This window comes from Phascolarctos cinereus, unplaced genomic scaffold (genome assembly GCF_003287225.1).
Source record: "Phascolarctos cinereus isolate Bilbo 61053 unplaced genomic scaffold, phaCin_HiC Scaffold_9;HRSCAF=440, whole genome shotgun sequence".
NCBI classification, from domain to species: Eukaryota; Metazoa; Chordata; class Mammalia; order Diprotodontia; family Phascolarctidae; genus Phascolarctos; species Phascolarctos cinereus.
The window spans coordinates 143,479,851-143,491,616 of NW_027556402.1; the positions used below are offsets into that span (position 1 = coordinate 143,479,851).

Consider the following 11,766-nt stretch of genomic DNA (forward strand, 5'->3'; position numbering starts at 1 on the left):
CTTTTGCTCACTAGCCATAGCACTTCCCATTGAAAGACATAGCCTAGTGTAGCTAGCTTAACATCAAGAAGATTTGGGTTCAAATTCCACTTACAAGCTATGTGACCTTGAAAGCAAATCACCTAACCTCTAAGCTTCAGTTTCTTCATCTATAAAAATGAGAGATTTGGCTTCTAAGGTCCCTTCCAGCTCTAAATGCATGTCCTATGATTCTAGAGTTAAAAGCTAGCCCTCCTCTCTATTTTCACCAGGAACCACCATGTCTGACATCCCTAAAAGCAGTACAACTGTTTAATTAACAAACATTTGTTAAGCACAACTGTGCTGAGAAATACAAATACAAAAAAAGAAACTATTAAAATACATCTGTATACTAGAGTTACAAATATAGCATTAATATGTTAGATTAATTGAGGATAATTAGAGGCAACAATCTGGTCATGAGGTAATATACCATAAATGGCTACAGAACTGGTTTTGGAGTTTGGAAAATGTGAGTTCACGTTCTGCCTTTGAAAACACTAAGCTGTATTATCATGAAAAGTCATTTAATTTCTCAATATTCCATGCAACTCACTTAAGACAAGTTATTTAAGAGTTATGTATCTGTGGAGGTAGTTTCACACCAGGAAATTACCCTTAACTAATGAAATAACAGGTAAAAACAATCAGAAAGGCTATCTGATATAATGGAAAGATGTATTATTCCATTAGACTTGGAGATATTTGAGTTCCTACACTTAAAACCTATTCGACCTTACAAAAGTTAATTGAGTTCTCTAAGCCTCAAAGTTCCTCATGTTTAAAAAAAGAGATTAAGAGCAAGTCTACTTTAAGGCAAAGTACTTTGTTTGTAAACCTCAAAATACAAATTCAAGTTAGTATTTTGTCCTGAAAAAGTGGTAGAGGAGGAGAATAAAAAGCATGGGAGAGCAGAAAAAGAGAGAAAGGAGAACTTACAGGAAGAAAATAATAACATATATATAAAAGCTAGGAATGGATGGTTCCATTAATAATGGCTTTGTTTAGTGGCAACAATGCCATAGGAACTTTGGTCTGGAGACATTTTAAGATAATGGCAGATTTTATTAGGGAAAAACACTTATGGATTAACAGGAGTGACAAATGAAGCTGTCTATAGACTGACGATGTTGACAATCCAACTGTTAACTAGACTTAAGGGGTAGCAATAAGCTGATTTCCAATCGAAAACATTCTCCCATTGCTGAAAATGTCTCTTGGAGAGAATTTGTGAATTTGTACAACATGGGGGTGGGGGGTAGTATGTCCTCCAATCAGCTTGCTCTTTATCATCCATTAAACTTACATGTAAATAACAAAACAATAAAATGGAGGGCATGGACTAAACTGGCAGTTTAAAGGAAGATGGGACAAATCGCTGGAAAGAATCTAGGCAAGTATTCTGCCATTTTCCAATTCCAAGAACTGATTAAATTACAGAGGCTTTCCATAACAAACAACAATTTAAAAAGTTATCTATTAGGAGCTTAGGGTACTTAAAAATGTGACTTCCCAAAATACTGGAAAGGTAGATGAGAGACAGGCATTATTCCTTTTCAGACACTAAAAACTTTAAAAACATGGGGCAGCTAGGTGGCATAGGGGATAGAGCGCCAGCCCTGAAGTCAGGAGGACCTGAGTTCAAATCCGGCCTCAAACCAAACACCTGACACTTACTAGCTGTGTGTGACCCTGGGCAAGTCACTTAACCCCAACTACCTAATTTTTTAAAAAAAACAAAACTTTAAAAATAAAAAGAATCTCCAAAGATCACCAGAAATACGGCAGTAGTGAAACCTGAACATGATCCATGACAGAGCAATGTTTACACTCCACTGACCTTCAGAAGAGTTTAATGGTTGATCCTCAATAATAAAAACATAAATGATACAGTACTATAATAAAAAAAAACATATAAAAATCAACGGATCACCTAAATAGGATAAAATGGAACCAAACAGATTTAAAAATAAACTAGCAAAGAAAATGCTATGTAAATACTATCAAGTACTTCTAAACAAACTAGGCTACTCACCAATTCTTACCCTACAAAATATTACCACTACCACTAACACCTTAGCTTCTCATGCCCAGCTTTAAAACTTCAACTGAATGCTACCTCTTCAATGAAGTCTTTCCCAAAAGGAGAATCATTTCTGTCCTGCTGTGCACATTCACAGGAAAAAAATATCACATTCTTTCTTTCATCTCACAGCTGTGTACTTAGTAGATTATAAGTTCCTTGAGGCACAGACTCTACCCTGTAAGAGGTACCACAGTACAGGGAAAAGCAGTATCTCTGTGAGTCAGAGGACTTGAGTTTAAATGCCACCTCTGATGCAAAACAACTGATTTGGCAAGTCCCTTAACCTCCTCAGGCCTCATCATCCTCATCTGTAAAATGGGTAGGGTACAGAGTATGGGAGTGTGGGGGTGTGGAAGGGTGTCAGACTAAATGACTTCTGGGGTGTTTCCAGCTCTAAATCTATGATCCTTATTTATCTATCTCTCCCATTTCTTTGCCTGACATGAAGGAATTTAATGTTTAACAACAAAACAAATTAAGAGCAAAATTAAAATGAGCTGTTAGATCTTCAATTATCCTTTAAACCAATCTATTGTTTAAAATCTTTCAACGGAATGCATTTCTTAAGATTTGAATACTAAAAATTTATATATCATGAATAGGTAGGGATCTACTTCTCAAGTTTTTCTTCTAGCTGGAAAATACAAGATCTGATAGATCTTATTTTAACTAAGGCCGGTTTGTATTCAAATAAGCAGTCCACAAGTCAAAGAAATTCAACCAACTATTGAAACAGGCATACAGCTGCAAATCCTGAACTGAGGAGAAAATCATATCTAATAAGTCTGAGCTATGACTAGTGAAAGTTTAATGAAGATTCAATTACAGATTCAGACAACAGATGCCACTGACATCAGGTGGTACGGAAATTTTATGATGTGGTTAAAAAAACTATGAGCTGATCAATTCTCCCTGCTTCCAACTCACTGGCAGCCTGAATTAATAATAATACTAACATTCTGCAGCACTATCCAGAATCCTTTCTTAGAGAATGTATTTTAATTGAAACTGTCACCTAGACAATGTCATCAACTAGGCAAACTTGATTGTGGTGAAGTAGATAGAGCCCTGGGTCTGGAATCGGAAAAATCTGAGTTCAAATATGACCCCAAACACTAACTAGCTGTGGGGACTCTGGGCAAGTCACCTAACCTCTCTTTGCCTCAGTTTCCTCATCTGTAAAATGAAGATAATTATAGCACCTACCTCCCAGGGTTATTGTGAGGATTAAATGAAATAACTGTAAAGCACTAAGCACAGTGTCTGGCACAGAATAAGCACTATATAAATGTTGGCTATTATTATTTCACTGACAAGTAAGTTTTTGATAAATTCTTTTAAAAAATATACTGTACAGTTACTAAAATAAGACAATCCAAAAAATTTTGAAATGCACTGATTCCTATTTATGAGACTACATTTTTCTTAAGTTATTATTAAAATTAATTTGCCTACTAGGAAATAGATGTTGGCTAGGAGATGGGAAAAGGTTGACCAGGAGTAATCCTGGTTGTCTAAACCGGCTCATGATTAAACTAGCCAATCAAGCCACAAAATGGATAAAATATTCACAAATCATCCATCACAAATTATATGGCACACTCCAGTCATTACATAATTCAGGAACCAATTCTAATGATTTTCCTATATTGAAGAGTTAGTAAGGCACAGTAGAAGCTCAAATCAACATGTTTCTAAGTGTTATATTCAAAAAACTATAAAAGCATAGAGAGAACATAGGAACAGGAATCCAGAAGACTCGGGATCCAGTGTCAGTTCTGACATTTGTGTAACTGGACAAATCAAGTCACTTTACCACTGAGAGGCTCATATCCCCTCTTCTATCTTCTTAGGGAGGACACATCTGATCTCATCCCTATGCCACAGTTACTGTTAGTAAGCTAATATCAAAACCTTAATGACTTGAATCCAGTCTTAATCCCATTTAGGGAAGACTGAAGGCTTGCTTAAGTTTTAGTGTCTCTCCCATAACTACTGGGAGCCTTCTCTGCAGAAGGTATCTTTGAGTCTTGACCTCTCCTCTTAAAGTCTTCTTCCTCAGGTCTGGAAGCCTCTTACCTCTCTCTATTCTTGGCTACTCAAGCCATACATATTAACTATACTACCTAACAGGGTCGTTGTGAGGAAAACATTTTTTACAAATTTACAAAGTGCCATGTAAAGGAGCACTGATGTAGTATCAGTTATCAAATATTGCTTTAAAAAGGTGGCTCATCTGCTATGGCTTTTAAGTCCTATATTTTACTGGAATAGAAATGTTTTACCTGAATTAAAAGACAGACTCCCTTTTAATACACATCATAACTAATACCATTGATGTACAAATGGAAATCTCTAAACAGGCCTGCCAACACACCTCAATATTTTGTATCACCCTGCTTAGCTCTGGCACTCTTCTGGGAAAATTGTCTATTCTGCAGAGGGTACCTAATGTTGATAAACAAAGAGCTTTCCAGCTCTTTTCCACTTGTAACCTAAAAAATAATATATTAGAATATTTACTGTCTCCATACTGCCCTTAATTATTAATAATTAAGCTCAAAGGTAGTATTTTTACACCATGAGTAAAAAAAAGGACATGTGAAAACTTCATTACAATGAAAGTGACAATCATTTCTTTATAAAGTTAAATTAATTTTAATGATAAAAAGACCTTGTACATATATTAGATGATACTGGTCTAAACCTGGGATAATAACAACCAATGTTTCATTCATATGATGTCTTCAAACCACTGAATATTAAAATAAGATCTCATTCCCAAATAAATTTGCAGGGAGTTAATTGCTGAAGACTATAATATTCATGAAAAGATAAGTGCTGCCTTTTGAGATTTCACGAGTTGTACAAAATGAGAATTAATTTGGTATTTATTTTTCCTTACACTGACCAACTCACTAGGCAGTCTGTCTTTCCTAAACTGATGTAAAATAATGAGGGGCTTCTCCTTTGACAGCTGCACTAACTAATGCTGAAGGTTACCTTTGCACTATCTAAAAAGGAGGGGGGCTTGATTTATGCTAAAGAAAATGAATGGTCTAAAAGAGATTTCTAGAAGAATGCCAAATCTTAAAGAAGAAAAAAATTAAGCATCACAGGTAGACTTTCATATGATTAAATTTACAGTATGCAAAAAGATTGTGAGCACTCAGTTTACATTATTGCATGTACTTGAAAGTAAAATGGAATTTTTAATTTGTTAGAAGTCCTTCAATACAGCCTACTTCTTCCAGTTAGTCTTGATTAATAAGATTTTATTTTACCTGCCAAAGTTTATTAGTGCAAACAGCACTAACTCTAAAAGACATGGCCTCTATCTAGATGTGCTTCTTCTCTTCACAGATGAGCACATAAAGAAAAAATCAAGACGCTTGTCCAGGTTAAACACAGTGAGTTGGGGCAAAACCAGGACTAGACAAAAGGCTCCCTGGCTACCCCAGAGGAAAGACAACACATGGAATGAGGAAAAAACAAAACACTCTTACCAGTATGTGTTCGAATATGTTGAATATAATTGTTTTTCCTGTCTGAAAAGTAGGAGCACTGGGAGCAGGTATACACTTTCTTAGGAAAATGATTTCGCAAGTGCTTCTTCCAGTGATACTCGCTTACGGTGGTGTATGTGCATAGCATGCACTTATAGACTCGCTCATTCTCTCCTGCTTTGTTGTGGTGCTTCAAGTGAGCCAAATAGTGATCATATCTGTTGGTGTTATAGCCACAGCGGTCGCATCGGATAGGCCCCTTGGAAAAATCCGCTTCTTCAGCAACAGACGACTCGCACTCCTTGGTCTGTGCTTGTTGTGCTTGTTTCTCTGCATTTTCCTCTGCAAAAAACTTATTGGCGCTGTGGACTCTGATGTGATGGACAAACTCTTCTTCAGACTCTGCTTCATACTGACAAGGTTTGCAGCGAAAGGGCTTGCTCTTCAAGCTCTTGCATTTGTCCTCAGGAGTCTCTGGCTGATATGGTGCCTCTGAGGGAGGGTCTTTCTCTGAATTAAAAGTTTCTGGAACAGATGATTCATACACAGTCTGAGGGTCAACCACGATAATTTCCAAAGACCCCAATTCCATGTTTTCAGGTCTATTTGACTCACTTTCTATTCCAGGGGCCCCTTCAAGTCCTTCCCCATCACTGTCTGAGAAGTTGTTGTCTCCCACTGTGGTCAACTCTGCCATTTGTCTTTCTTCTCCAACCATGTAGTCACAGCAACCGCCATTCACTTCCCCAGTCAAGGCCACATTTGCCAACATAATCAGCTGAGGTGCTGCCAGCTCAGCTTTGGAGAGGTCGTGTAAGTCGTACATGTCGTTAGGCAATGCCATGACGATGTTGGCATTCCCAGTGAAAAGCCCGTTGCCTCCAGTCTGACCCAGCACTTGAGTGGCCATAACAGCAGCTCTATAAGCAAAGACCAAAATAACTGAAATCAAACATGTGAGAAGAAATACAATTTTAAGGTCTAAAACTGAAGTAACCGACTTCTGCTTTAAAGTCATCTTGCCTTTCCCAGAGATTTAAATTAGTTCTTCAAATATATTAATCCCTTTAAATTTTAATTTATGAGCTTTAAAAGCTCTAATTTTCTCTGAAAATCTTAATCCAAGGCCACCATTGAACAGCGGACATGACCTTGAATTTTCGAAGTCTATGCTAGCAAAATGCAGCTCCAAAAGACTTATGACAACCTAAAGCTTCCTAGAAGCAGAAGATGGGCCAACCTAGATAAATTCAGAGATGTTCACCCTTCAAAGCACTATCTACAACATGGCTTTTTGGCTATGGCAACTCACAAGAAGTCTAGTCAGAGGGAATGTTATCTTCACCAGACCAATAAAATCACTTATCTTTTGAAGTACTGAAATCAAGAGAACTAGAAATGATTTTAAAAGCTGTTTAAAAATACTTTAAATCACAATTCTTTTTTTTACTATATCCCAAACAAAATTTTTTTTGATCATCTCTTCAAAAAAATGTTAATTTCAATAATGTTGCCAACCAAGTTTAGTCTATGCCCAATATACATTTATTTGATTTATTCTCTTCTTGGCTTCACTCTACCCCTTCTGAATTTCAGGTGGAAAAAGTTTACAAGTTACAATCCTTCGGTTTTGCTTGGAAGATCTTATTTTGTCCCATTCTTTACAGTTTTTTAGGTATGTAGTTCCACTTCATAGAATTATCAGAACATTTCAATAACCTTGTAGAGTTCTCTCCTCCCTTTCACACCCCTCTACATTTCATTTGTCTCATGAATCAGAAAGCTTTGAGGCCGCTGAAAGCCATGCTGTGCATTCATTATATACACACAGACAAGTCTGGAAAGTGGAAGACTGCGATAATTGGTCAACTTAATTGAATTTCATATGAACTCAATCACTAATTCCAGATGACTAACCTATTGTGAAAAGGACCATCTAGTTTGTTTTAATTTCTAAAGGCTCCCATTGGTCCAAAAAGAAAAAAAAAAGTTAATGGCCCCAATTCCTATGAAAGGAGTGTGATATTGATTGGCTAAAAACCTCATGGATGAAAAAACAACTGTGAATTTCACTCCTAGGAGGGGCAGGAGCCAACAGGACCAGGAGTAACTTTTTTTTTTTTGCATGCTGGATTTGGCCTACTTGCCTGGAAGCCATTACTGCACAATCACCTTCAAGAAAGCAAGTTGGCCTTAGAGGGTCTGGCTATCCTCCTTCCACAAACCTCAACATGCTTTGCCTTCCTTAACTATCACCTCGATTTCTGAGAAAACAAAGGTGGAGCAGGGAAACACCGTTCAGAACCCAGAAGCCCGAGCTGGGGGCACCCAAGTAACCTATTTCCTCCGAGTATCCAAACAAAAGCCAGTTTCGTTAAGTACCCACAACCTCGGAAGAGTTTTTTAATCAAAATACCAACACAGGGAAACCCCACCTCGCCCGCATTCCCGGCCGCATCCGTCTAGATTCCTCCGTCGCTCCCTAAGAGCCTACATTTTCTACTTTTTCCTCCAAACCAAACTCTGAACTTTTAAGAATGGGGGAGGGGGGCTCCCCTCGAGCAAGGCCAGAAGCCGAGCGCTGCAAGCCCGGGAGGCTGCAGACATTCCTCTGTGCTGCTGCTGCTGCAGCCGCTGCCTCGGCGGCTGCTGCCGCCGCTGCATTCCTGCCTGAAATAGGCATTCGGCCATTTTCTCAAAATACCCAACACAAAGCAGCTCTTTGCAAACTCCGGGGCTCCGTCCTCCTCTCCCCCGCCTTCTCTCCCAACATGCCGACAAACTAGATGGCGATTTCCCCAGAGCTCGGCCCCCAGGCTTTGGGTGGACCCCCAAACCCTGCCTCGGCTCGGGCCCCAAGTTTCAGGCCATCCCCCCTTCTACCCAAGACCCTCTCCCCATACTTCCTTGTCCTCGACCCCGCGCCCCCTGAGATGTGTTAGTTGGAGGAAGAAGGAGAGGCGGGGAGTTAGCTTTACCAGGACTTTTTAGACTTGGGCTTCTGCAGTCTCCCACCTTCAGCTTTCCCAAGAATCCTCCTCCCTCGAGGGTTAAGGCGAAGGCCGGCAGGGGTTGGGGGTGGGGGGTGGCAAGCGGCCCAGCTCTGGCCTTGGCGCCTCCGGGAAAAGCGTTTAATAAAGTGGGAGAGGAAGCAACCCCTCGAGGGTCGAGCGGGTGTCCCCCACCCACGCCGGCCGGGCCCGCCCGCCCTCCAGCCTCTCCCTCCGGAAGTTTCTGAACTTCACTCCCCCGCCCCCCGAACGGCCGGGCGTCGGGAGAGATGGGCGGCCGGGCCGGGCCCAGGGCGGCCCCGGGCTGGCTACGTGCGCCCTGCCCTGGGCCGCGCCGCGCTGAGCGGAACCTCGCGACCGGCCGAGATGGTGCTGCCGCGGACAGCCCGGGCGCTGCGGGGGTGGGAGGGAGGGAAGGAGCGGCGGCTGCCCGAGCAGCAGAAATCGCTGTCCAGCCTCATTGGCGGAGGCGCCCGGGCCCCTGGGCTGACTCAACCCGTCCGCTCCCCGAGTCAACAGCGCCTTCCGGCCAGGGGGAGCGGCTCGGGCCCGGCCGAGCCGAGCCGGGCCGGGCAGAAGGGGCGGGGTGGGGAGCGGGGAGGCCGCGAGCTTGGGGAGGGGGGCGGCGGCGCCGGGCCTAGAAGTGTGTGGGTATGCGCGAGCCAGCCAGGGCCAGGCGAGTCCTCGCGCCCCGCGCCGCGAGGGTCCCCCGAGGAGGAGCGAGCAAAGAAGGGAGGACAGGCGCGCGCTGGGCCACGGCAGGAAGTTTGTTTCAGGACTAGAGGACGGAGCAGCTCCGCTCGCCCTCGAGGTGGCAAGGTGCGCCCCGACTGCCCCGGGTTCGGGAGTGCGGAAGAGGGGAGAAACTGAGTCACCTGGAGAAGAGGAGTCCGGGCCGAACGCCCCGCTCCGCAGCCGTCCTCGAGGACCCCAAACACCACCCCACCCCCCCAACCTCCACTACGCTGTTCCTCCTCCTCCTCCCCCGCTCTTCGAGCCTGGCTCCTTTCCTCCCTCCCTCCCAGCCGCGGGGGTGTAACCCGATCCCGCTCCTCGGCCTCACCCCGCCCGGGGCCGCTGCTGCCTGAGCCGCAATATCTGCAAATCAGCCCTGGACAGCGCCTCTCTCTCCTCCTCCTTCCTCTCCCCCACGCCGCCGCCGCCGCCGCCGCCGCCGCCGCCGAGCAGCCAGCCTACCTGAACCCTCACCCCCTCCCCAGCCGCGGCTCCTTCCGGCTGGGGCCCGGGGTGTGGGGGGGAGGGGGACCGACTTACCGGGGCTCCTGAGGGGAGGGGGGAAGGGGCGCAGCACGTGCGCGTCCTCCTTTTCCTTTTCTTTGTTGAGTGGAGTTTCAGGAATTGTTCGCAGGAGGGAAAAAAAAGCCACCAACGAGTAAAGTTGGGGCTAAGGCCACGGGGGCTGGAAGAGGCCCCGGGGAGCCCGGCTGCAGGTGGTTCTCACGCTGCGAAGGCTTCTCCGGCAGCTTCTGCCTCCTCTGGGACCTAGTGCGTGGCCCGAAGGAGCAGCGGGGACGCCTGAGCTGGAGTCTCCGGGTGCAGTGCTCAAGGCTGCTGTGCCGCGCGGCCGCCCGATCCGCACATTCCAACACAGGAGGCAACGCGGCGCAACCCGCCCGCGCCGCCGCCGCCGCCGCCGCCTCCAGCGCGACACGCCCCCTCCACCTCCTCGCGCGCGGCCCCGAAGCCGAGAGGCGCGCGCCCCCAGAGCGGCGCGCCCCGCCTCCCAGAACGTCCTGTGGGCGCCTCCGCAGCCGCCGATGTCCGGCCCGGATTCCGAGCCCCGGCAGGCGCCCTTCAGGACCCTCACCTTGTCCGCCAAGGGAAAGAGCCTTTGCCGGTCACCTTCACTTTCTCGAGGTCCGGGAAGGGCTCTTTGGCGCTCGAGATCGGGAGGACCAGGGGGAAAGTAGATCAAGCACATGGTGGCACCTGGGGGTTCGTCTCGGGGTCTGGACCGCACTGTCCGCATTGCTCTTATCTTTATTTCCCGTGGGTCCAAAGAGAAGAGATTAGGAAATAAAGTTAGTTGGCACCAAGGGGGAGTGCCCCCTCTCCCTTTTTTAGGAAGTAAAGTAGTTCAGACTTGGGTTTGAGTTCAACTAATTAACGTATGAACAAGGGCAAGCCACTCCATCTTCAGGAGCTACAGTTTCCTCGTTTGTAAAATGAGTAAAACAGCTTTCTTCAGGGGAGTTGTTCGGAAAAATACAAAAGTGCCTGTTCGAGACAGCTCTCTTCGGTTACCCTGCACTGTTTTTTACCTTGTTATCGGTTGTCTAGCCAAGTACAGGTAAGCACCTAGGACAGGAACTTTCTTGTTCCTTTGTAGCCAACCACCTGAGCAGAGAGTGTCCTTGCTCGATTTGATAGCTTGATTTGATTTAAATGTTGTTGGGGGAAGCGAGCTAATAATATATGTGAAAGCAATTGTGCTTCCAACTCTAAGTACAAAAAAAGAGCAAAGAAAAAAGTTATGCTTGGATATTAATTTGTATTGGGGATGGAGAGAAAAGAATCAAAGATGACACTGAGGTTTCCAGGTTGAGTTATTGGAAAAATCATACAGTCATAGACTTGGGACATAGGAGGTCATTTTACAAAGGAGGAAACAATGAATGAGTGAATGAATGAATGAATGAATGAATAGCATTTCTTAAACTCTTAACTGTACTTATGCCCAGCACTGTATTACTTGTGCATACAAATAGCCAATGCTAGACTGTCCCAGATTATCGAGGAGCTTCCGTTCTAATGGAGATGACACTTAGGGAGTGGTCACTAGGGAAGGAAGTTTTGGTCTGAACAGTCACAAAGATGGTGAATGGAAACAATAGGGTGGTCTGTTAACCCATCACTCAGGAGGTATTGGCAGTGGTGATTTGACTTCAGTTCTCAAAGGAAGGGGAGGTAGTGGAAGGTACTCACTGAAGACAAAAAAAAGGTTAAGTGTCTAATCCAAGGTCACAAGTGTAGCAAGAGCCAGAATTCTACTGCAGGTCCTCCAATTCCAAAAGCAAAACTCTTTGCACTTTACCAGTTTGCCTATTGGCAGAAATAGGCCAGGAGCTGGGATAGTTTTGGAAGAAAAATGATGAATTCCACTTAAGTTTAGCATCCAAGT

The 11,766-nt window shown here is 44.3% G+C and overlaps 1 protein-coding gene across 4 annotated transcripts in view; it reads right to left on the bottom strand.

Annotated features, from left to right (window-relative positions):
- The window catches only part of REST (RE1 silencing transcription factor), a 30,605-nt gene extending 20,326 nt beyond the window's left edge, over positions 1-10,279 (bottom strand). The window contains exons 1-2 of one of the 4 annotated variants that reach the window (XM_020975308.2): positions 9,900-10,279; positions 5,614-6,533 (exon numbers count right to left, since the gene is read on the bottom strand). In XM_020975308.2, coding sequence (XP_020830967.1) covers positions 5,614-6,523 — 910 coding nt within the window. In that variant the 5' untranslated portion in view covers positions 6,524-6,533; positions 9,900-10,279. Of the gene's footprint in view, positions 1-5,613; positions 6,534-8,591; positions 8,833-9,499; positions 9,594-9,899 lie in introns of those variants that run through there. The other 3 variants (XM_020975306.2, XM_020975309.2, XM_020975307.2) reach the window with 3 other exon arrangements.
- Positions 10,280-11,766: the final 1,487 nt, after the last annotated feature.